The sequence below is a fragment of the Staurois parvus genome, unplaced genomic scaffold (assembly GCF_062004578.1).
Source record: "Staurois parvus isolate SC_StPar_1 unplaced genomic scaffold, SC_StPar_1.0 ptg000436l, whole genome shotgun sequence".
Taxonomy (NCBI): Eukaryota; Metazoa; Chordata; class Amphibia; order Anura; family Ranidae; genus Staurois; species Staurois parvus.
Window position 1 is genome coordinate 3,723,150 of NW_028318232.1, and position 27,138 is coordinate 3,750,287.

At 41.4% G+C, this 27,138-nt stretch overlaps 1 protein-coding gene across 1 annotated transcript in view; it reads left to right on the forward strand.

Moving 5' to 3' along the window:
- The window catches only part of GRIN2B (glutamate ionotropic receptor NMDA type subunit 2B), a 942,931-nt gene extending 916,849 nt beyond the window's left edge, over positions 1 to 26,082 (forward strand). Inside the window, exons 13-14 of the mRNA XM_089687695.1 lie at positions 2,736 to 2,974; positions 24,081 to 26,082. Coding sequence (XP_089543821.1) covers positions 2,736 to 2,974; positions 24,081 to 25,844 — 2,003 coding nt within the window. The 3' untranslated portion in view covers positions 25,845 to 26,082. The remainder of the gene's footprint in view (positions 1 to 2,735; positions 2,975 to 24,080) is intronic.
- Positions 26,083 to 27,138: the final 1,056 nt, after the last annotated feature.

Below are 27,138 nucleotides of genomic sequence, written 5' to 3' on the forward strand. Positions count from 1 at the left end.
CTAAGGGCTCACCATTATGTTTCTGCAACTGTGGATAAATAGGTTGTTTTTTCCACATGTGGTGGACATGTCCTGTGGCCAGCTGCTTCTAGACAAACATTTATCTACTGGTCTCTGGTCTCCTGGATACCCCTGTTCCCTTGCAGCCTAATATGCCCTTCTAAACCTTTAACCCCCAGGCATACATAAGAACTCCTCCAAACTACTACTCCAAGTTTTCAAAGCAACAAAACAAATATTTTCCAGGGCGTGGCAGACCCCCAACTTAAGCTAAGTCTAGGTTAATAATTTCCCCATACATGAAAAACTCCAAGAGAAACTTTTGGACAAGTACCTTTCAAATGTAACACGTGCTCAAAATACCAAATTTTACTGGACAAATCTTACATACTTTCCTTGTTACTTATTGTTGTATTCAGTACTGTACTAACTATTTGTATAAAATTCAATTAAAAAAAGATTAAATGTGAAAAAAATATGCAATTAAACTCAAAAGGCTTATAAGAGCACATAGGCTAGCACATAGGGTTCAGGAGTTTCCAACCTAAAAGGCCCCAAGGGCCACAATTTTATCCACAAGTTGAATGAAAGGTTGCATACAAATCAGCACCTCTGCTATACCCCATCCATGCTATACAGAAAATCCAAAGCCTTTTCATGGTAGATAACCCCATACATATCATAATTTAACCAGGAAAAGACATGCATATAGTAGGAATAACCCCCTTCTAGGAAGCTCATTTGCCATGTTCTCCTCCACTTACCTGCATACTGCCATCATCATTGTCATTAGGAGCAAAAATGCTCCTATAACTACACAGGTGTTTAGTTTTACTACCTGATCACATACAGTTGTGTCCAAAATTATTCAACCCCCACTGAAATTGAGTGTTTTGGCCAGTTTGACATTGCTTTTGATCATTCAGTCATCTTGCTTACATTTACATTAAAGAGGCACTTGTAGGTCAGACAAATATAACATAACAGTTATAATGAAATAACCACAAATGTCTTTTCTGTGCTCACAGCATTATCAGTTTTATTCAACCCCCAAGTGACATTCAATCTTAGTACTTAGTACAGCATCCTTTTACAGTTATAACAGCTTTTAAACGTGAAGCATAGCTTGACACAAGTGTCTTGCAGCGATCTACGGGTATCTTCGCCCATTCTTCATGGGCAAAGGCCTCCAGTTCAGTCACATTCTTAGGCTTGCGCACTGCAACTGCTTTCTTTAAGTCCCACCAGAGGTTCTCAATCGGATTTAAGTCTGGTGACTGCGATGGCCACTCCAAAATGTTCCAGCCTTTCCTCTGCAACCATGCTCTAGTGGACTTGGAGGTATGCTTGGGATCATTGTCCTGTTGAAAGGTCCAACGTCTCCCAAGCCTCAGGTGTGTGACGGACTGCATCACGTTTCCATCCAATATCTCCTGGTACTGAAGAGAATTCATGGTACCTTGCACACGCTGAAGCTTCCCTGTACCTGCAGAAGCAAAACAGCCCCAAAGCATGATTGACCCTCCACCATGCTTCACAGTAGGCAAGGTGTTCTTTTCATCATAGGCCTTGTTCTTCCTCCTCCAAACATAGCGTTGATCCATGGGCCCAAACAGTTCTAATTTTGTTTCATCAGTCCACAGAACACTATCCCACAACTTTTGTGGTTTGTCCACATGGCTTTTGGCATACTGCAGTCGACTCTTCTTATTCTTTGGAGACAGCAAGGGGGTACGCCTGGGAGTTCTGGCACGGAGGCCTTCATTACGCAGTGTGCGTCTTATTGTCTGGGCTGAAACTTCTGTACCCACATCTGACAAATCTTTTCTCAGTTCCTCAGCAGTCACACGGGGACTTCTCTCCACTCTACGCTTCAGGTAGCGCACAGCAGTCGAAGTCAGCATCTTCTTTCTGCCACGACCAGGTAGCGTTTCAACAGTGCCCTTTGCCTTGAATTTGCGAATGATGCTTCCTAAGGTGTCTCTTGGTATGTTTAACATCTTTGCAATCTTCTTATAGCCATTGCCCTTCCTGTGAAGAGAAATCACCTCTTCTCTTGTCTTCCTGGACCATTCTCTTGCCTTCACCATGTTTGTAACCACACCAGTAAATGTCTAGAAGGAGCTGAGTATCACAGTCATTTTAAAGCTGCCTAATTGGTGCTTATTATGCTTGATTGCTGCTCGGTGACATCCACAGGTGTTTTCAATACCTGATGGAAAGCACCTGTATGAACCTCTGTTCTTCAGAGTGGTAGTCTTTAAGGGGTTGAATAATTGTGGCAATGAAGAAACCACATAAGAACCATTTACTACTGTATTACATAAACAATTGATGTCATTTTAGTTGCATTTGGGTAGTTACAACGTCCTTGTAGGATTTGATTCTGAATACAATTCCAAATGTACACTATAGTCCCTAAACCCCTTTACAGCATTGGGGGTTGAATAATTTTGGACACAACTGTAACAGCATACAATTCTTGTAGATTTGTCAGTCACACTTTTATGCTGCATTCGTGGTGCAAAACCTTACTTTCATCTTTCTCACTTTATCAAAAGGAAAAATGCAGCTTGGATTTTTGGAATTATTATATTAGATAAGCAAATCCACTGGACAGAATATATTTTTGAATTATTTTTAAAAAAAATTAGCTTTAGGTGATATTCACTGGGGTGATAAATGTTCTTTCAATCCATTAGCTGAATGTGACAAGGATCTGTTCATTTTTGTAGGGGAAATGGAAGAATTGGAAGCTCTCTGGCTAACTGGCATCTGTCACAATGAAAAGAATGAAGTGATGAGTAGTCAGCTAGACATTGATAATATGGCTGGAGTCTTTTACATGCTGGGTGCAGCCATGGCACTAAGCCTCATCACATTCATAATGGAGCACCTCTTCTTCTGGCAATTTCGACACTGCTTTATGGGTGTCTGTTCTGGGAAACCCGGCCTGGTATTCTCTATTAGCAGGGTAAGTTATTCATAGTAGTCATACCTGATGAAAATTTGATATTGTCATTAGTCTTGGTAACATAAATTTGGCTTTGTAGGTAAATTGCTAATCAAGGTTAGTGTTTGAGATATAATCTTAGATATACAGGAAACATGGATATATAATTACTAAAATTTTTATTACTATAATATTTTCACAGTCCTTTTTAAAGTGGTGCGGTAGTAAACTCTTTTTTTATACTTTTATCTACAGGTAAGCTTATATTAAAAATGAATATCTCTTAAACGTGCACCGTTTAGGAGATATTCACTATTTTTGAGAGCCGGTGCATGCGCTGTGAAGGGACAGCATACCCATGCCGTTCCTTCAGGGTGCTGTGTCCCACATGCATGGGAGTGACGTCATTGTGGCTCGACCAGTCAGATGGCCGGAGGTCGCAAACTCAGAAGATGGAAGCCTTGTCAGTGGTGACAGCGTGCCACTGAAGGGCTTTGTTTTACGGTAAGTCCTTCATAATATGCTAATATGCAGTGCACACTAGCACATTATGACATTACCCTGCAGGGGATTTTTTATTTTTTTTCCTTAAGATGCAGTTTACTACCGCTTTAACTAATCAAAAAAAAAAAAGGTAGTTCTTCCCCTGGTCAACTTAAGTCACTAATGGATTGTATAAGCCTCTGCATCTTAATTTTGATGGTGGACAATGGGCTTTTTGTTTGCATTAGATTTTTGCTAAGTCTTAGGTCCTTTAGATTTGCCTTCAACTATGTAGTGCCTTGATTGCATACAATTTGAAATTGGATTGACTTCATATTACAGTATATGGTTTTGGTAAATCTAAAGGGAAATTGTATAATGTATGGCCAGCCTAAAAGAAGGCATGCAGGTCAAATGCAGGTCAGAAGAAGATCAACCGTCGATTAAATTCACCTGTTAATGAATTCTGAATGATATCATAAGCATCTTAAACTGATGTTAAGTTCATGCCATCGATACAAGACCAAAGCCCATTGACATGGGCCCTTAGTGTTGTTCTTGTGGCGTATGAATGTACTATTAGACTAATAAATACCAAGGAAACAATTGGTATAGCTACCACTATCTTGCCTATCTTATCAATCAGCCTGAGACAGAGGATCATGGTAGTTAGTGAGTTCTCTTCTATGTAATCCCTGTCAGAACCTAGGTGCAGAAGAGGATATGAATGCCCACATCATCAGTTAGGGGAGTGATTGCAGTGAGAATGAAATGGTGTAACTTTTGAATATTCCTAAAGTTGAAGGTTGTATTAGATTTATGGGGTGCCTTGTAAAGCATGTTGGCATTGGAAAAAGGCAAGGAAAATGAATCAGTACACTTTGAGACATTTGTGGATGATTGTATACTGTACTAGTGCGAAGGTTTAAAAAGTATTTACTGTTTAGGCAGATATCACTAAACAATGCAACAACTACTGAACGTTTCTGTGCACTTCTAAATGTTAGAACATTTTTATGTGCACTGTTGTCTAAAGTTATCTAAAGATAAAAGTAGGTAACACACAAAAAAATGTAGTTGCATGTAGCAGAAATTGCTTTAATTTTCTTTACTGTAGTATAATAATGTATGCTAATAAATACCTTATAATTTTTCATTTGTACATTTTGTTTTAATTAATCTTTTTGTATTCTGATCCTAAATTTAGATGATGATGCATTTAATTTAATTGTTAAAACATACACAATTAAAATGAAAAGCAGCAGTTGTTGTCCAGGCAAAGATACAACTAACAATATGCAGTTTTCATATACAATGGAAGTTCTCGTAACTGTGTACAATGTGTGGAAAGTTGTGTTAAAGCATATGTGTGCATGATTTGTGCAAGGCAAAGCAACATGCTCACTTTAATGGCCCTTCCACAGTAGCAGCCAGTATAAATGAAGAATGGAAGCCCTCTTTGACTGCACTGGGCCAATCACCAAACACCAGTTCTGACATATGAGAATAAGGAGAGTGATTTACGTGCTCCACCATACCTGCACATATTCTACACTCCTGGCAGCTGAAAGGAGCAAGAGGAAATTAATGAAAAGTGAAAATTCGCTGCTTGTAAACCTAGTGTTAGCAAACTTGGTTCTTTACCATACATGGGCAAAAGAATGTTTTAAGGATATGCCAAATGTATGTTTTTAGTCATTTGCACAATGCAACCAGCACATATATTGCTAAAGTCTAGGTCAAGGCACCAGATAAACACAGCAAAGCAGATAAACTCCTGGCACTTGTAACAGATAACCTCATTTATGAAAACATAGTACCGTAAAATCTTCTAAAATCAGGCCACCTATTCTATCTGCCCTTCTTTTAATTTTTTTTTCAATGATGTAGCCTAGAGAGAAGAATTGCTGTGGAGGTTGTCATTGGTAACATGTGATATAATCACATGACACTAGGAGAATCATTTGTCTGCAAAACAGACAACAGGCATGGCATGGAAAAATTCTGTACTGTCAGACAGCCTCTTTGGGCAGAAAGATGAAAGAATGATTTGGAGGCACATGTCAAATGTTCTAGGGAACCACTGTCTAAAGCTGTCCATAGATAAGTAGAAAATCGCTCAAAAAATCATTTGAAACATGATCATTTGTCTTTCTAAATGTTACTGTACTCATTTCCATTCTCAAAATTCAAAGATTTATGGTGTAAAAAATTAACAGAATGTCAGAATTTTGTTGTGCCAATGAATGATCTTCGAAGTGTAAGGATCAGGAATAACACAAAAAATCATACCGCACATATGCATATGAAAACGATAGAAAAAAATGTACTGTTTATGCTGAGAATGAAGGACAATATGTCATCAAGTGGGGGAAAAAATTGTATCAATGATGGCATAATTTCATGCTTATTCGACAGATCTTTATCAAATTTGAACAAATTTTCGTGTAATTTTCTACCCATCTATGGCCAGCTTAAGTCAGATCTGAGATTAATACCTGATAGATTAAGAATTTTGAATGAAGAGTAAAAATGTAAAAGGTAAAGCACACTGATTGGATTTAAATTTTGCTACATTTGAAAACACTTTTTGGATTCCACTATAAGAGATCACACTATCTCAAGAATAACTGCTAAATGCTCGAAAGTAATTCAGCTATCTGTAGCAGAGAAGCAATATAATAGTTTTCTTTATTAACACAAACACAAGGATTTATATCTAACAAAGTCATGTTTGGGGGTTGGATATCCATTCCTAATTAAAATGCTTGCATATGATGATGATGGTGAGATAGGTATAAACAATATTTCACTTTATAAGTCTATCTTTGCACTTATCCCGAAAGATCCAACTTTTCTGTTCTGCAGACCCTATCGCAAGATCAAATTGTGGTATAAAGCCAAGTTTGCAGCTGTGGAGCCTAGTCACTGATGCTACAGTTTAGGTGCAATGGTGAAGACAAAACTCTCCATAGACTATAATGGCACTCAACCAGTGCATGCAGTTGTATATGAATGAACTATGGTCTATGGAAAGTCCTGTCTTCACCACCATACATTAGCTCATTTTTTTGCTGTTTACTCAGATCAGGAAGCTCCATTTATTAGCTTCACAGCACTGTGCAACTCAGTAAAGCCAATTTGGCTTATAATAGTGCCTTACAATAAGAAGAAACATCTGGTTTTCATGACAGTCTAAATGTAGAGTAGCACACTTGAAATTGGCATACACAACCACCATAAAATTACAATAGCATGTAAATAGTGCTTTAAACAGTCTTTAAGAATTTGCAGATACACTTAAGTGAGATCCCAAGCCATAAATGTTTCCAAAAGTAAGTTCTTCAGAGCCACCTAATAGTGAGCTGACAGTTCACCTGCTAATACACTGAGCTACTTAGCAGACGGTTGAGACTTCTAGGTAATAGGAGGTCAGATTAAGCTTGTATGCAGTTATGGCCATGCAGATGGTTAAGCCCAAACTTTCATCAACTTGCCTTCTCTTTATTTAGGATCATATAGATTTTCTTTTCCCCTTAGCAGTTCATCCTTCTTAGGCGATACACTCAATAAAAGCTTTATATGATCAAAATTCAGTAAAGCATCCTACTTCATCTCTATTGACTGGAACCTGGGAAGTGTTGCATGGCCATTGATGTACCGAGACCACTCTTCCATATACATCATGTTGAGGCATACCTGGGACCAGAATTAACCAGCCTTCCAGAACAACTGGAATCATTTGGCTAAATGAAGTAATCAGGCACGTCCTCCTTATACCATGACCCATGATCGCGACAGATACACATCAATAAGGAAATATGCTGTATGGTAAAATAAAGTTAAAATATGATAGACAGTACTTATAGCACTAGCCCTTCCTCTCCCAGTTTGCATGCGGGTGTGCATGGTATTACAGGAGCCTAAAACAAAGGCAGATTAGGGCTCTGCTTAAAATACACTTAAAGTGTTACTAAACCAACAGCAGTAAAATCAGTCTGTATATGTAGTAAAGCTTGCTTTTTGTACTCACTGTGGAACCTAAGGGGTTAATTCTCTGCATTGTGCAAAAAGGCTGTTTGATCCTGTCTTCTCTGATCCTCCCATTCTTCTACTGTCCCTGATTCATCTGCTGATAATACAGATCCTTATGAGTCAGTCTGCACATGCTCAGTTTAAGGTGTATTGCTAGAGAGTTTCTTTTCTTTGGGAGAGTGCATGTGATCGGCACAGGGCCGATCAGCACTGTCCAGATAGAGGGTCAGGGTTTGTGTGGCCTCATAGGATAGTCAGAGAAGAATGGAAACTCCTCTTACAAGCTTTAAAGTGTTACTAAACCCAGGACCCTGAATTCACTATATCTGGTCTCCCACAGTACACAGAACATGGAGATGCAATTATTTTAATAAGTATAAACTGCTAAATGTATTTTTGCATCAGCAGTATATAGCAGTCTTGTGACTTCTATCAGTGTTCAGCAGAACACTGGTTAAAGATTGGAGGAGTTTTCTTCCTGCTCTAGGAGAATGCAGAACCCCTGACCTCTCTCTGGACAATTTTGATTGGCTCTGTGCATGCACACCTCCCAAGAAAGAAAAAAAAAAACCTCTCTAGCAATACACACCAAACTGAGCATGTGCAGAGTGTCTCCACACAATATGTCTTATCAAGAGATAAGAGGGGGGGGACACTGGAAGAAGGGGAGGATCAGAGAAGTCAGGATCAAACAGCCTTTTTACACAATGCAGAGGATTACCCCTTAGGTCCTACAGTGAGTATATCTAGCATGGTTTACTGAGAGGGTCAGCAACCAGTAGATCTCAGCCAGGTGACTGGTAGATCATGGTCAGAGCTTGCTGACCCACCATCCTAGAGCATCACACAGAGTACAATGCAGAGGGACTACTTGTAAAGGTGGAGCTGTAAGCAAGAGCCACATAAGCCAATGCCTCCTCTGTAGTGCCAGCTCCTACGCCCTGTCATGGTTAGTGGGTGAGCTATATGATCTGTCATGGTTGGTAGGTGAGGTATATGCTATGTCATGGTTGGTGAGTGTAGCACTTGCCAAGCATGACCCATTCAAGTGAATGCGGCCACTCTGCAAGTGCCCTGCAACCTTGTGCAGTGCAACTAACAAGGGTTTATAGCAGGCAGTGTTGTGTTGCTTTCTCACCACCTGCTTTAACTCCTTGAACCTCGCAGAAGCATGCAGTTGCGGGCAGGGGCGGACTGACAACTCATGGGGCCCCCAGGCAATAGGGTATCATGGGGCCCCTGTGTCCTTGCCCGAACTCAAAAAAGCCTATGAAAATGGTACCAGGGGCATCTAATGGGGCCCCCTAGTGACCCCGGGCCCTTGGGCAGTGCCCGAGTTTCCAAATGGTCAGTCCGCCCCTGGTTGCGGGGCACTTGCAGAGTGGCTCCATTTACGTCAATGGGTCTCAATTCACAGGTGGTAGCACCCACCAAAGGCAACAGGGGGTGTAATTCCTATTACGGCATGTGCACACCATTGGCTGCTACCTCAGCAGCTAAAGGGGTAGGAATTGGGGGTGGTAAAGCTGTGACTCAACCTCAGGGTTTTACCCCCCTCCAACTTTACATGTGAATGAGCCCTAAGAATGCAACTATTATTATTTATTTCAGGTACTTATATAGTGCCGTCCATTTATGCAGAGCTTTACACATATATATATATTGTACATTCACATCAGTCCCTAACCCTCAAGGGCGTACAATCTAAGGTCCCTAACTCACATTCATACATACACATTAGGGCCAATTTAGACAGGAGCCAATTAACCTACCAGCATGTCTTTGGAGTGTGGGAGGAAACCGGATTACCCGGAAGAAACCCATGCAGGCACAGGGAGAACATGCAAACTCCAGGCAGGTGGTGCCGTGGCTGGGATTCGAACCGACGACCCTAGTACTTCCAGGCGGAAGTGCTAACCATTTAGCCACTGTGCTGCCCCACTAAGGGCTCATTCACAAGTGCAGCAGGCACTGCTGTTGCTCTGCAAAGCGATCCATGTGTGTCTGACAGGTGGTGAGGAGGCAATATGTTACTTCCTCACCACTTGATTTAAACACATGATTGCCGTGCAATGCACGTGATTAGGACATAGTAGAGGTTTAAATCAGGTGTGAAGAGGTGACACTGGCCGACACTGTGCCCATTGATCTTTGACTTCTCCCATGTTGTTCAGGTAGATCTCCACCTATTGGTTGCATACCCCTGCTTTACTGCATATACAGACTGATTTTACTATTGTGGGTTTAGTAACACTTTAACCAGTGCTCAGCTGGACACTAATAGAAGTCACATGGCTGCTATATACTGCTGATGAGAAAAGGTATTCAGCAGTTTATAGCTACTAAAATAATTGAATTTCCATGTTGTATGTAGATATAGTGAATGCAGGGTCGTGGGTTTAGTAACACATTATTTTTTAAAACTGGATAGAAAGAGGGTCTTTTATATATTCTTAGATTATACTTATACTTAAGACAATACCCACTCCCTAGCCATGCTGACTTTTTTACATTGTACAAATCACAATGCATATTAAAGAGATGCTGGAACAAGTGATTCAATTTGTGAAATGCTCCACTGATTTATAGCCAAGGACCTGCTGATGTGATTTATACCACCAACCCTCAACAAAGTAATTGCTGCAAAGACTATTTGGTCTAAGTATTTATGGCAAGATGTATGCTAAAAGTATATCTTTAATTTGAATATAATAAAAATATTTAAACTGTTTACCTATCACAAATTTGGGTATTAAAAGAGACAATGACACCAGAGACTATAGATATTTCTGTATATAGGACCACAAGTAAATAAAATGATTCCCAGCATAGATAGCATACTGTTACCAGTCAAAGCTACTAATATTCTTTACATCTGTGTAAATTTGAAGACTGAGCCTCCACTAGGGTGAGAATTCTGCTATACATATACTGCTATACAAATTTACTATGTTAATGCAGATAATAAGCAGACCTGGAGTATCATCCTCAGCTGTTTCTTCCTCTGCATGAACAACAGGACTACAAAGCCCTCACTCTCAGCCACAAAGGACTGAGCTCTCTGGGCCTGAGCTGAAGCCCAGAATCCCAGACTTGGGCTGCAGCCTGCAGGAAAAACACCCTCCCAGAAGTGTATTTAATAAATCCTGGTCCAAACCACTAATAACAAATTCATCAGGGACTGACTAGCTAATAAACAAGCTAATAAACAAGCAGTGTTAACTTATTCAACAGTCTGACATGTAATACAACACAGGGAAAAAATGCAAAACACTGCAAAACTGAAACAACTCTTAGAAAACATCAAAACAGAAAGAAAAATCCAGGTTTTAGCTTTTATTTGTTGGATGAGGCCTTTTAGGTCACTATGAATGTGTGCTGATGAGTTTAAGAAAAAAGTCTTAGATCGCAAAAATAGATGTATCTGTTAGTTGTTTTAGGTAAAAATATATTTCCACTTTTCAACTATTTTGTCTACAGCCATTTCAAAGAACAAACTCAGTGGATGCTGTGGTGTGCCAGTTTGACTCTAAGAGCATCTGCTTCTTCAACACCATACATTATTCCTGGTCAGTTTGGCAGATTTAGTTTTGCTTTCTTCAGCTTTCTGAGCAGTTGAGACTGAAGAACACCCCAAATGGTGGGGTGTGCTGATTTAGGGACTTTATCTACAGGCCGTTCTGCCAGCCCTGTATGTACTACACACTTTTTGCAAATATGTCTGTTGGATATTGGACCTATTAGACATCATCTAACAGCATTTACCCAAGAAAGGGATCATGGGTTAGTGCAGATAATGGTCATTTTACTCAAACATCATGGAGGATTTACCAAAAATGTGTCAGTCCATCCAACATGTAAACGCCCAATTGTGTAACCCCAAATTTTAATAAACTATAAATTTACCTAAGTTAAGGGAGAGAACAAGTGAACCCTGTGCAATATGTCCTTTTCCTGGGGCAACTCTGTATTTATCACAGGCTTTTTAAATGGATGTGCTTTTGACCACCTATCAATCGCTACTGTGATATTGCTTCAAGTATCAGGCAGTTACATTTTCTTACATTATTTCTGCCCTACCTATCTATCCATTTCAGATTTTCAGTACTGCAGCTCTACTACTGTTTTTTCCATGATCCTTTTTGAAATCATATAGGTAGTAAATTGCAATGAACCAATACAATTTTCTTTGTAAACAGACCGACTATTAACATGTTGAGTGGTGATTTAGGATGAGTGGGCCATTTATCCTATGAAAAGTGACTCTGCTAGCCTTATATTGATATATATTGCACTCACCAGAGATGGTCTTTTATTTATAATGCATATATATTCCTTGATCAGTAAATCTTAAATCATTCAAGATGGGGGCTTAACTAAGAATTTTAATGTTTAACACTGTATGACAGACGGTTTCTGCCACAGTTAATTTCAAGGACAAAACACTGAATTTTGGTGTAGCCCATCAAATTTGATACATTCATAGTTATGTTAATTAAAATTATTTTAATATATTATACATTTGTAAAAGGCTATTAGTATATTAATTTAAATGAGTGATTTCACATAAACACATTAAAAGATGAACAGGATAAAAAAATGAAAAGACACATTAAAGGCCAGCTTGCCTTGTGTTGCAAAGAGCCTTGTCATTAATGTGCACTTAATGCCAAAATAATGTATTAAGGTATTAAAGTTGGTTTTCATCCTATTACTACAAATGGAAGTTTAAAGCAGAGCACTGAGTATTCCTTTTGCAACATTTCATCTAACACATTTAGTAAGAGATGTGTGCCTTAAGAAATTTCTAATGTAGATTTTATTTTATTATGAAGATAATGAAATGCACTAAAAATCATTTTTCAAGCAAAATGTGATAGGTTGGAAAGTATACAGTACCTCACAGCTTCTGGCACACTGTAATCTGGAGTGATGAGACCAAAATAGAGCTTTATGGTCACAACCATAAGCGCTATGTTTGGAGAGGGGTCAGCAAGGTCTATAGTGAAAAAAATACCATCCCCACTGTTAAGCATAGTGATGGCTCACTTATGTTTTGGGGGGGTGTGAGTTCTAAAGGCACAGGGAATCTTGTGAAAATTGATGGCAAGATGAATGCAGCATGTTATCAGAAAATACTGGCAGACAATTTGCATTCTTCTGCACGAAGGCTGCACATGGACCTTGGACTTTTCAGCATGACAATGGCCCTAAGCACAAGGCCAAGTTGACCCTCCAGTGGTTACAGCAGAAAAGGTGAAGGTTCTAAAGTCACCATTACAGTCTCCTGACCTTAATATCACTGAGCCACTCTGGGGAGATCCTAAACATGCTGTTCATTCAAGATCATATTTTAAAAATTAGCTGGGAAGAATCCACGAGGCACAAGTCTGTGGAGAAAGACCAGGGGGCTGTAAAGTATAGGGGAAGTAGGCCTCAAGCCAGAGGGGATACAGGAAATGAAGTGCTGAAGAAAGAAACAACAAAAAAAGGGGATGGGTAGTAAAGCTGAAAATATCTCAGACACACACCAATATGTTGCTGTCAATACCCTTACCAATCTGGTTGGGAAACAATAAAGCATCAGTGCGTGCATGAAGAGAAGATAGCCTATTAAAGCAGTTGTTTATATTTAGCTGAGCATTTAAATTCTTCCCAATAATACCATTTTTTTGGTCTGATCAGAATTCTTGCCCCTAAGGGCCACTGCATTCAGTTTAATAGTGTTTATTAAAAATAGAATTCTGTGCATTCAGGGGCAGATTGGATACTTCCAATGCATTAAAACTCATACAAACGCATGTATATGCATAATAAAGGAAAGGGTATGTATACATTTTGCATATAAATGCAAGTCAGTTTCTCCTGCATTTAATTAAAACAAATGCAGAAGACCCATGTGAATGATGCCTAAGACTACCCTGTCTACAGGAGGTAAAAAAATAATATATTTGGTAACAGGACCAATAGGTAATAAAATTATGTTACATGTGAGACTCATAAAATGAAAAACTGATGCAGCGACAAAATTACAGCATCATATATTTATTTTTTTATTTTACCAATAGTTCCACTTTACTATTGGTTTTATTACAGCTATCCACCATTTCTATAGCCACCTTTTCTTTTAAACTTAGAAAATTGCATAACTCGCAAGTCTTTGATACCACTCATAGGACCCATGATCTGTACACTTCAATCACGGGTGCTTGCTGCTTCTGAGATCTGTCACTTCCCCTTCTAGTTCCACTTGCAAAAAACATGAAGCGAAACACAAGTAATCCATGTAGCCTAAAACAATTAATTCAGCAGCACTCAGACAGTTCACCCATAACCACTACTATCCCATATCACTACCTTCTGAGGCTTAATTGTAGGGTCTTTTGGAAGTGCAATTAGAAAAATGCATAATAAAAAAAATCCATTATTTTCTACAATGTTGTACTCTTGGCTTTTTTGGACCCAATAGATCCTAAAAAATGACACATTTCAAAAGAAGCTCATGTGTCAAGATCCTAGTGACTGTAGCAAGAACAGTTTTATATAGTAGGGTATCTGGACAGGGTCAAAGGTTCAGAAAAGGTAGGTATGGAAGATAATGCAAAGTTATTAACTGGCTTCTGCCACCTTGCGAAAGATAATTCATAGCAGAGTTGTAATGAAGTGACCAATTACAGGGGGCATTTTGGGGAATTGTCTCCCCACTTGCACATACCTTCTTCCTTGCATCCTACAGTTGCAAGAAAAAGTATGTGAACCCCTTGGGATTACGTGGAGTTTTGCATGAATTGGGCATAAAATGTGCTCTGAACGTCATCTAAGTCACAACAATAGAAGAACACAGTCTGCTGAACATAATACTACACAAACATTAGATGTTGCCATGGTTTAATTGCACATAACATGTAAACATTCACAGTGCAGGGAGGAAAATGTATGTGAACCTTTGGACTTAATAAGTGGTTGACCCTCCTTTGGCAGCAATAACCTCAACCAAATGTTTCCTGTAGTTGCAGATCAGTCCTGCACAACGACCTGGAATAATTTTGGCCCACTCCTCTTCACAAAACTGTTTCAGTGTAGCAATATTCTTGGGATGCCTGGTGTGAATCGCTCTCTTAAGGTCATGCCACAGCATTTCAATTGGGTTGAGGTCAGGACTCTGACTGGGCCACTCCAGAAAGCGTATTCTGTGCTGTTGCAGCCATTGTTTTGTTGAATTACTTGTATGCTTTGGGTCATTGTCCTGTTGCATCACCCATGCTCTGCGGAGCTTCAGTTGGCAGACAGATGGTCGTACATTTTCCTGCAAATTGTCTTGATAAACTCTGGAATTCATTTTCCCATCAATGACAACAATCCGTCCAGGCCCTGAGGCAGCAAAGCAGCCCCAAACCATGATGCTCCCTCCACCATGTTTTACAGTGGGGATGAGGTTTTGATGTTGGTGTGCTGTGCCTTTTTTTCTCCACACATAGTGTTGTGTGTTCTTTCCAAACAACTCAATCTTGGTTTCATCTGTCCACAGTATATTTTGCCAGTAGTGCTGTGGAACATCCAGGTGCTCTTTTGCAAACTTCAAACGTGCTGCAATATTCTTTTTGGACAGCAATGGCTTCCTCCGTGGTGTCCTCCCATGTACTCCATTCTTGTTTAATGTTTTCCTTATTGTAGATGTGTCAACAAAAATGTTAGCATGTGCCAGAGATTTCTGTAGGTCTTTAGCTGACACTGTGGGATTCTTCTTTACCTCATGCAGCATTCTGCGCTGTGCTTTTGCAGTCATTTTTACAGGACGACCACGCCTAGGGAGAGTAGCAACAGTGCTAAACTTTCTGCATTTGTAGACAGTCTGTCTTACCGTGGACACATGAACATCAAGGCTTTTGGAGATACTTTTGTAACCCTTTCCAGCTTCATGCAAGTCAACAATTCTTGATCGTAGGTCTTCTGAGAGCTCTTTTCTGCGAGGCATGGTTCACATCAGACAGTGCTTCTTGAAACCAGTAAACCCAAAACAGGTGTGTGTTTTTTAAGGGCAGGACAGCTGTCAGCAACACATCCAATATCATCACACTGATTGGAGTCAAGGTTGGCTCACTCCTGGCTCCAATTAGCTCTGGGAGAAGTCATTAAGCTAGGGCCTCACATACTTTTTCCTCCCTGCACTGTGAATTTTTACATGTTATGTGCAATTAAACCATGGCAACATCTAATGTTTGTGTAGTATTATGTTCAGCAGACTGTGTTCTTCTATTGTTGTGACTTAGATGACGTTCAGAGCACATTTTATGCCCAATTCATGCAAAACTCCATGTAATCCCAAGGGGTTCACATACTTTTTCTTGCAACTGTATGCCATATAAAATAGTGGACAGTAAATATTGAGTCATTGGGGGGTGAGCTGGAACAGCGACCCAGTCACTGCTGCAACTGTACTTAAGATTGTGCATAAAGATTAGCAACTGCAAAGCATTCATTTAGTAATATCTGAACTAACAGTATTTTATGTCAGGAAGCATTCTGAAGAAGAATATTTAAAAAATGTTTTGTTTGTTGGGAGTCACAAGAACATAGAAAAGCATTACTGCTTTCTTTGTAGAAGACTACAAACTTAAACCAGGGAAGAAGGAACACAATGAAAATAAATTAGTATAGTTAATGAATGCTGTGTAATTTGTGGAAACTGGGCTAGGTAAATCTGGACAGTGTGTTGAGGTCATTGTTGTAGGCAATACAGGGGGTGTGCAATGTTTTTATAAGTATGTGAGGCTAAAGAAGAATTCCAGGCAAACTCCTAAATGTACATTAAAGAAGCAAATCTGTTTATCATTTTAGCAATGCAGCTTCCTATGCCAACTTTCCTTCCATAGCTTGTTCATGTGGCCATGGCTTTGCATAATCACCTCTATTCAATGAACAGGGTGAGTGATGCAGGAAATAGTAAAGCTGAACCAGAAAGAAGCTGAATAGTCTACCTGCCTGTATGACATAGCAAAGGTGTGAATCAAAAGTGAAACTAAATAAAATTTCCAGGCATTTAGCAGGCAAAACAGTACACAATAATGCATTTAACCTAATTATATGTTTCCCTGGACTTTGACTTTAATGCACATTAAGGGCACTCTATGGATTAGCACACATGCTCTGGAGACTGTACCTAGTAAGAGGTTGGTGCATATACTCTGAAAACAGGACACTGAGTTTAACATGCATACTCTGGAGACTGGTTACTAGAGGGTAATGCTGCTAGAGGCTGCTCACTGCTTTGTAGTGCATATGTGCCAGATACTGGACAATGAAGGGTTGCCATACATACTCTGGAGTTTGGTCACTGAAGTGTTAGCACACATACTCTGGAGACTCAATACTGAGGACATTTCACATGTAGCAAGGGAAATTAATCCTATCTATGACTGCTGTAATCTGCTGCCTGGCATCTCATCTGAAACCTGACACTTGCACTGGACACAGACAAGGCAGTGAGGGATTTCAGCCCCCCTTCTCCTCTCAGACTGTAATAGAGAGAGAGCCAATCAGAAGAGCCATTAAAGGAGCCAATGACAGGGACTTTCTCAAGCAGGAGGTGCATCTGCAAAGCATTGTGGAATATGCAGTCTTGAACAGAAACAGCCTGATAGGCTTATAAAGAAATAGAACTTCAAAGGCCATCATGCTTAGTGAGAGCAGAGTGAAGGACTCCATCTTGCTTTTTCCTGGGGGGAGGCAGTCTGCATGTGGCAAGGTAAAAGTCTGGACTTAGCAGAGAAGTGCTTAGTGTCAATTCACAGCATGCTGAGTTATCTGCATCAGTCAGGGGAACATCCAAACTGAAAGATGTGGATCTACAATACAGAAGCGCTCATCGTGAGGTGACCAGAGGAGCCTGTCATTTCCAGGATGATCGTTTGGGCCTTTGTCACAGGATCTGGTGAGAGGGATTTTGCCCACTGGCAGATGACAGGAACACTGCACACAGACAGAGATATTACACTTCGCCCATACTCACCAGGCACTGGGTTGTGTAGCTGGCCCTGCTAAACAGACACTGGTGATACACTCCCACGGCTTCAACTATCACCTCTACGCCGATGACACGCAAATTTACCTCTCCACTCCTCAACTCACCCCTTCAGCCTCTGCCCGTATCACCCACCTGCTGAACGACATAACAGACTGGATGTCGCTCCACTTCCTCAAACTGAACCTTTCAAAAACCGAGCTCCTAATTTTCCCTCCAGCCCGCGCCCCCCACCCACCCTCTCCATCACGACCAACAACACCACCATCAGTCCCACCCCGCAAGCCAAAGTCCTAGGTGTCACTCTAGATTCAAACCTGTCCTTCCATCCCCATGTCCAATCTCTAGCAAGCTTATGCAGGCTCCACCTCTGTAACATCTCCAAAATACGTATGTTCCTAACCCCAGACACTACTAAACAACTCGTTCACTCCCTCATTATCTCACGCCTGGACTACTGCAACTCCCTCCTCGCTGGCCTACCTCATCACAGACTATCAAAGCTTCAGTCAATCCTGAACTCAGCGGCCAGACTCATCCACCTTACCAACCGCTCTTCTTCTGCCACCCCCCTCTGTCATTCCCTCCACTGGCTCCCGATTGCCCAACGCATCAAGTTCAAACTACTAACGCTGACATACAAAGCCATTCATAACGCTGCCCCGAACTACCTCACCGACCTGATACCCAAATACCACCCAACCCGTAATCTTCGCTCCTCACAAGACCTCCTACTTTCTAGCTCCCTGGTCTCCACCTCCCACGCCCGACTGTAGAACATTTTCAGGACTTCCCCCATCCTCTGGAACTCACTACCCCAATCCATCAGACTGTCACCTACCCTCCTTACCTTTAGGCGCACCCTGAAAACCCATCCCTTCAGGGAAGTCTACCCCACCCTCACCTAACTGTCGATCTCCTCCACTCCTCCTGCCACTCCATCCCCCACAGCCATTTCCTCCTGTGCCACTATCCCCTCCCTACTAGATTGTAAGCTTGAAAGAGCAGGGCCCTCGAACCCCTCGTGTATTGTTTTGTTACTGTACTGTCTCATGTACTGTCCCCCACTATAATGTACAGCACTGAGCAAACCTTTTGGCACTATATAAATACTGTATAATAATAATAATATTTGCTATGCTATACAAATACTGCCACGGGATTACAATTATACTTTACCATAGGAGTTTAAGTGCACCAACGAAAGAGGCTAGCTGAAGATCCCAAGATTCATCCTGTTACCAAGAGACTGAGGTTACTGGTGCCATACGGGCACGCACATGCGTATTCAGGTCTCTATATTGCATGGTATGTGAGGGAATAGCTTTACCTTGGAAAGTAGCTATTAAGCATCAGTTGGGTACAGTGTTGGTACAGTGTTTGCCTACTGGGCTTGTGGTGTCAGGGGTTAGTCTGACACAACAGAGAGTCATTCTTCTGCTCTCCTCCTGCTTGGACATCATAGAGCCAAATTTATGTAAAGGGTTTTAGACCCACTTTGAGGTTGCCATTTAAGTGTTTACCTCTGCTCTTGGGGTTATTCACGGTTGGAATCCCCTGAAAGCAGCCTGAGTGTAAAAGTGCGCTATATTGCTTGCGGTCACAGTATTTGCTGTTCTCTTGATTCACTTAATGAATACCTGTTGTTAATGTTTATTAATTCCCATAGAGGTCTTACAGTAAAGCTGATCTATGTGTTTTATTATAAAGTGTGTGTTTTTCATTGGTTCTTGCACTTACACTATTGCCAGGTGTGTCAGTTGGGATTGAGACAGTTCTTGGGGTTGAGAGGCAGAGTGGCGGAGTGAACAAACTTAAGCAGCCCCTTCAGGGGTATCGCTACACACACATTTATAGAGACTATCAAGTTAGGGGTTACCTACCTTATACCAGAGACACCAGACTGAGGGATAACACATGAGGGATTGGCCATTGAGGGGTTAATACCCATGTGATGGAGATTATGGTAACAAATGTGCAGTAAAGACTGGCCCATGATGGTTTAACCTTTTTGTGACCAGAAGTCATTGATCGGGGGGACAGTCACAGGTGGGGTGCTGCTTTTGAGTAATGCTGCTATCTCCACTCCACTCTTAACTACAACAATGCATGGACTCCTGTTCATTTTAGATCAAATAGTGTATATATATTTTTGTCTGTTGATTAGTTCTCATCTCTAGTTGCACCCTTTTTTATTACTGTAGCCTGTGTTTGAGAAACATCCCCCCCCCATTCATGTAATCATTATCAGTTCTTAATTGGGGCGGAGCAGAGTACTCATTTGACCATCTCTCTATTAATTTAGATCAGCTCATGGGGGGTGGTCACAGATCGGGGGGACAGTCACAGATGGGGTGCTGCTTTTGTGTGAGTGCTGCGTTGATGGAGTGCTAAGACGCAGTTAAACACAGCAGTTTAACTAAAGCAGGATAACTCAAACAGTAGGAAGATACAACAGCAAGAAACTCTACTGCACTCTGGACAGACTGCAAGCAAACACCCTGGAAAAACATCTCTTACAAGTCTGAGTCCCTCTCTGTGTACCTTTTAATATGTCCCCTCTACTCCTCCTTTTCATATTACTTTCCTGCGTTCCCAAAATCTCACTTCTTTACCCCTCTGCTCCACCCCAAAACTTGTACATCTCACCCTCACTGCTACCATCTCCCTACTACTGTTCTCATCACCTCCTGATGATACTTTACTCTCTTGCTGACCCAAACACCAGGACTGGAAGGCATGTGCACTCGTGTACATCCTGCTCCCATGTTACTTTCCTCACCCTTCTTCTTCTCCTAACCTCTTGTGATATCTCCCCAAACCCTGGTCCTCCACTATCTCACCCCCACACCAGGCGTCCTCTGTCTTCTGGGAATAGCCGCAATCCCCTCAATTTAATATCGGTCCCCGTGCTCCCAAAAACCACACTCCCTTTTTCATGTGCGCTCTGGAATGCCTGCTCTGTCTGTAATAAGCTCACCTCTGTCCGTGACCTTTTTGTCACCCGCTCCCTTAACCTACTAGCAATTACAGAAACCTGGCTCCAAGCAGAAGATTCTGCTTCTCCTGCAGCACTTTCCTATGGAGGCCTCCTCTGGACCCACTCACCAAGACCAAGTGGTTGGAAAGGTGGTGGGGTTGGTTTGCTTCTATCCCCACTGAGCACCTTTCAAGTCCTCCCTAACCCTCCCTCTCTATCCTATTTTTTCGAGACTCACTGCATCCCGCTGTTTTCTCCCATTTCTCTGAGGATTGCAGTGATCTATCGGCCTCCTGGACCGGTGTCCCGCTTTCTCGATGATTTCTCCGCCTGGCTACCCTACTTTCTCTCCTCTGAACTACCCACTATCATTCTCAGAGATTTTAACATCCCTATTAATGTCAACAACCCGGCTACATCCCAACTCTTCAAGCTAACCTCATCTTTTGCAATAGCACAGTGTATACAGTCCTCCACTCACTCTGATGGGAATACATTAGACCTTGTTTTCTCCCGTCTTTGCACTCCCTACAACCTCACAAACACCCCCTTTCCTCTCTCTGATCACAATCTCATCACCTCGTCTTTAAACACCTATCCCTCCAAGCAGAAAACTATTACCCGCAGAAACCTTCACAACTTGAACCCTGCTCCTTTCCACTCTGCAACTGACCAACTCTATGACATAATCTCTCCTCTGTCCTGCCCTCACCTGGCCACTGCTGTCTATAACAGTTCGCTTTCATCCGCATTAGACTCACTTGCTCCTCTAACAACACAAAGCATCAGGCCACGAACGTTACAACCTTGGCAGACTGACCACACCAGAAATCTTAAACGACATAGTCGTGCGCTGGAGTGATTGTGGTGTAAAACCAAATCTCAACAAGCATTCACCCTTTATAAATCTGCTCTCTTAACATACAAGTTTTCCCTTCATGTTGCCAAACAAGCCTACTTTGTCACTCTTATTAATACCTTGTCATCCAGTCCTTGTCGTCTCTTCTCTACTTTTAACTCTCTACTTTCTCCACCTCCACCCCTACCCAGTACCTCACTCACTGCTCACGAGATTGCAAATCATTTCAAAAACAAGATTGATGCAATTCGTAGGGGCATTGCCACTGCACAGACATCCATCCCACTTAGCATACCTTATACTAAACCTCCCTCAACAATTTCCTCTTTTGACCTTGCTACTACCAAAGAGGTCACTAAGGTTTCTCAGAAGCCCGTCTCACTACCTGCCCCCTGGATCCTGTCCCCTCACAACTACTACGGTCACCCTCTTCTTCCATCCTATGCTCCCTCACTCACATCTTCAATCTCTCCCTCTCTACTGTTGCCTTCCCCTCCCCTCTAAAGCATGCACACATCACTCCCATACTTAAAAAGCCCTCCCTGGACCCCACCAACCTGAACAACTTAAGACCCATCTCCCTGCTGCCATTTACCTCTAAACTCCTAGAATGCTTAGTCTACAATCGCCCCAGCTCCCACCTCACCGACAACAACCTTCTTGACCCTCTACAGTCTGGCTTTCGCTCACTACACTCCACTGAAACTACCCTACCTATACTCAGTAATGATCTACTAACTGCTAAAACCAATGGCCACTACTCCATACTCTTACTACTTGACCTCTCTGCAGCTTTTGATACGGTTGACCATCCCCTCCTCGAAAAACTCCACTCTTTTGGCCTCAGAGACTCTGCTCTCTCCTGGTTCTCCTCCTACCTATCGCAGCGCTCCTTCAGTGTTACCTATAACGCTGCCTCCTCCTCTTTACTCCCTCTTTCTGTAGGGGTCCCTTTAAGGTTCTGTCCTTGGACCCCTTCTCTTCTCCATCTACACCTCCTCCCTTGGTCACTTGATAAACTCCCATGGCTTCAAGTACCATCTCTATGCTGATGACACATAAATCTATCTTTCTTCACCTCACCCTTCAGTCTCCTCTCGCATCACTAACCTACTAAGTGACATATCGACATGGATGTCACTCCACTTCCTCAAACTCAATCTTTCCAAAACTAAGCTCTTAGTATTTCCCCCAGCCCCTGCCCCCTCCCCTGACTTCTCCATCAAGATCAATAACACAATCATCATTCCCTCCCCTCATGCCAGGGTACTAGGTGTAATCCTAGACTCCCATCTGTCCTTTCAGCCCCAAATCCAATCACTGTCCAAATCTTGTAGACTTCACCTCCGCAACATCTCCAAGATACGCCTGTTCCTAACCTCGGAAACCACTAAGCAACTTATTCACTCCCTTGTTATATCTCACCTTGACTATTGTAACTCCCTCCTCATTGGCCTACCTCATCGCAGGCTATTCCCTCTTCAGTCTATCATGAATGCTGCTGCCAGAATCATCCACCTTACTAACTGTTCTGTATCTGCCATCCCTCTCTGCCAATCACTCCACTGGCTTCCCGTTGCCCAACGGATAAATTTCAAAACACTAACAATAACGTATAAAGCCATTTATAACTCTGTCCTAAATTACATCACCGATCTTGTCTCTAAATATCACCCAAACCGTACTCTCCACTCCTCGCAAGACCTCCTACTCTCTAGATCCCTTGTCTCCTCCTCCCATGCTCGTCTCCAGGACTTCTCCAGAGCTTCCCCCATCCTCTGGAACTCTCTACCCCAATTTATCAGACTATCGCCTACTCTGCTCACTTTTAGGCGATCTCTGAAAAGCTATCTCTTCAGGGAAGCCTATCCTGCCCTAAGCTAATACTGGAATCTTCTACTCTTCCAACCAGTCCATCCCCCACAGTCACTAGCCCCTCCCTCCTAGATTGTAAGCTCCAAGGAGCAGGGCCCTCAAATCCCTCTTGTATTGATCTGTATTGTTGCTGTATTGTCTCCCGTTATATTGTAAAGTGCTGAGCAAACTGTTGGCACTATAGAAATCCTGTATAATAATAATAACAATAATTGATACCTAAATTTCAAGACCAAATTTAGCAGTTTGGTATGTGTCGGTTTACTTGATAATAAGCCAACATTAAAATTTGTAACCTTACCTTTAAGGACATATGGAGCTTTTATTTGGCGTATTGTTTTAATCGATACCCTTTTCAGTTTTATTATTACCAGCTTACAAAATAAGAGGCATTCTGGCACGGGAATATTAATCTTCATATTTTAGATGCAGAGGGGTTAATAATAATGCACATGTGAAACTGGCTACCCTGGGGCTAATGTACCTAGGCTGGTCACTGAGGGTTCAATGCTTGTAGGCTGAAAACTAATCACTATTATTATTAAATAATCACTAATATTATTAAATTAAGCTCTAATATACAGCATGCACACAGTTATTTGTTGCTAGATCTTAGTCTTTAAGAAGGATTCTAGGGTGTTTGTGAATATTGGTGTGAGAGTTTTTGAGTAGTGTATAGTAAAATTCTAGGGCACAATGTCCTGCAGCTTACTGATATTTTAATATACTTTTCTTTTCTTTTTTTCACAAAATTGTTTATTATGCTATACAACAGTGACTTACCATTGTATATATTAATATGCTTTCATTTAAGTTTACTGTAATTTAAATTAGTCAATGCTACAAACTAAACTGTTTTTCATTTTCACTTTAGGGTATTTACAGTTGTATTCATGGAGTTCCTATAGAAGATAGACAGTCTGCAATGAACTCCCCTTCAGCTACAATGAATAACACTCACTCTAATATACTACGACTCCTCCGGACTGCCAAGAATATGGCTAATCTTTCTGGGGTAAATGGGTCTCCCCAGAGTGCATTAGACTTCATACGCCGGGAATCCTCAGTATATGATATCTCTGAACATCGGCGGAGCTTTACTCACTCCGACTGCAAATCTTTTCAGCCTGAGGAGAATCTATTCAGTGACTACATCTCTGAAGTGGAAAGGACCTTTGGTAACCTTCAGCTTAAAGACAGTAATGTCTACCAAGATCATTTTCACCATCACAGGCCACACAGTATAGGGAGTAATAGTTCTATTGATGGTTTGTATGACTGTGAAAATGCTCCTTTCACAACACAGCCCAGATCACTATCCAAGAAACCTCCTTTGGATATAGGTTTGCCGACTAAACACCCAACCACCCAAATAGGTGACCTTTATGGAAAATTTTCATTTAAAAGTGATCGTTATGGAGCCCATGATGACTTAATTAGGTCAGATGTTTCTGATATATCCACACATACCGTCACTTATGGCAACATTGAAGGCAATGCAAAAAGGAGAAAGCAATATAAAGATAGCCTAAAGAAAAGGCCAGCATCTGCTAAATCTCGAAGGGAATTTGATGAGATAGAACTGGCCTACCGTCGGCGTCCAAGGTCTCCTGATCACAAACGCTACTTCAGAGACAAAGAAGGTCTACGAGATTTTTATCTGGATCAGTTCCGGACCAAGGAAAACAACCCCCACTGGGAACATGTAGACCTGACAGATATGTACAAAGAAAGAGGGGAGGAGTTTAAACATGAAAGTTCTTGCTCTAATAGACAACATCAGAAACATACAAGTGAGTATGGGCAGAATGAAAGAAAACATGGCACTGGAGGAAATGCTTGGGAGAAAAATCTTTCTAACATGGAGTGGGAGGACAGAACTGCAACTAACTTTTGTCGTAACTGTCCTTCAAAGGTGCACAATTACGCAGGGCAGAACACCAACCGCCCAGCTTGTATTCGCTGTGAAGTCTGCAAGAAGGCAGGAAACCTTTATGACATCAGTGAGGACAACTCACTCCAAGACTTGGATGCTCGACCAATTCCACCTGCCAACTCCAAATATCCACAGAGCCCATCAAATGGCAAAGCCCAGAAGCGAAACCGAAGCAAGCTCCATCGCCAGCATTCATATGATACTTTTGTGGACCTTCAGAAAGAAGACGTGACCTTAGCTCCACGCAGCGTCAGCTTGAAAGATAAGGAGCGCTTCTTGGATGGCAGCCCTTATGCCCATATGTTTGAAATGCCTAATGAGTCATCCTTTGCAAGCAAATCCCATGGCCCAGGCCATAATCCAGGGGGGTACATGCTCAGCCGTTCCCTTTACCCTGACCGAGTCACCCAAAACCCATTTATTCCAACTTTTGGGGATGATCAATGTCTGTTGCATGGGAGCAAGCCCTACTATTTTAGGCAACCAGCTATTGGTGGCTTGAAGGGAAGATCGGACTTCCGAGGGACTGGTAAATCACTCACTGCTTTACATGCGGGTCCCACTGGACGTTTCCAAAAAGACGTTTGTATAGGAAATCAATCCAATGCCTGCGTTTCAAACAATAAGAACCCCAGATCTTTCAACAACTCTACCAATGGCCATGTGTATGAGAAGTTATCCAGCATTGAGTCAGACGTCTGAGAGGGGAATTTGGGCTGGGACCTAAATTCTGTGTTTCCCAGTTCCCAAATGTTATTCTCATACAGTGAAGCAGGACACAGGTGTTCTTGAATGCTGTTGGTATGGGATGAAATGCAGCTTTTCTATTCCCTTTCATTTTTCTTCTCTTCCTGGGGCCATCTCGTATTTCTATTCATACGGAGTTCATATCTAGCCTGAAGAAGCACCAAGCTGACAATAAAGAGGGGTAGGGGGGTTATTGTTTGTCTTAATTTTCCTGAGACCTGGGCTGAGCGCTGTAAGGAAGGGAGGAGAAATTAATATGTACAGACATTCTTGAATTTTCTTCCTAAACCATGAAATGAAGAGCTTGGAAAAGACTTAGAATCGGAAGGGTCAGTTGAACGAAAAAAAAGAAATGTTGGTGCAGGGGAAGTTTAGAATGAAAGAGGGTACTGCTTACACTATAGGAAGCTTCCAAAATCCTCTTAATGTAGGAATGCAAGCTGGGCATTCTGTGTAGATGAGGCAATGATAACTGAAGGGATAACTGGGAACTGCCCTGAATTAAGTGATAATGTATGCTTGTGTTGAGAATGTCTGAATACACAGGTGGCTGGAAATATATGACTACATAAATCCTAAAGTGAGATAGCTCCACTTGTCCATCCATCTCCAACTTACTTTGTTCCAACCATGCATTTGTTTTAAAACAATATTTTGTTTATTTGCATTCAGATCTGATCATTAGGGATTCCATACCCTGCACAGATATTTACTTTTCAAACACATAAAAAAAAAAAAAAAATATGTTGGTTCTTTAAAGAATTGAAAATGTTTTTGCTGCTCAGGAACATCACTTTAATATTTATAGCTACTTGTAATGCCCATAAAAATAGTATTCCACTAGCAGGATTGGGATTTTGTGCTTTTCATTCATTTGTAGAATAGTAAACTCAAAAATCCAGCAGTGTAATCTTTAAAAAATATATATTTTTTATATTTAGTTGGCTGTGCAAGACTTGTAATTCTGCTGTTCTGCAGTTCATTACTTCTATGATCTCAGCCATAAGACTGTTTAAAATTAGACATAGAAATAGAATTATCAGGACAATAGGCTATATGAATCACATCTGCATCCAAGGGCTTCCTAGTATGGCACTGTCTTTTCAGGAACAGATAGTACCAGTCTGGGTTTAGGAATTATGGTTGTCCTTCATAGTGAAGGCATTTTTTTAGCAATCTTGAGGCTCATCATTTCCCACAGCCTGTTTCCGTACACCATAAACAGCATTATATTTAAATATCATATGTC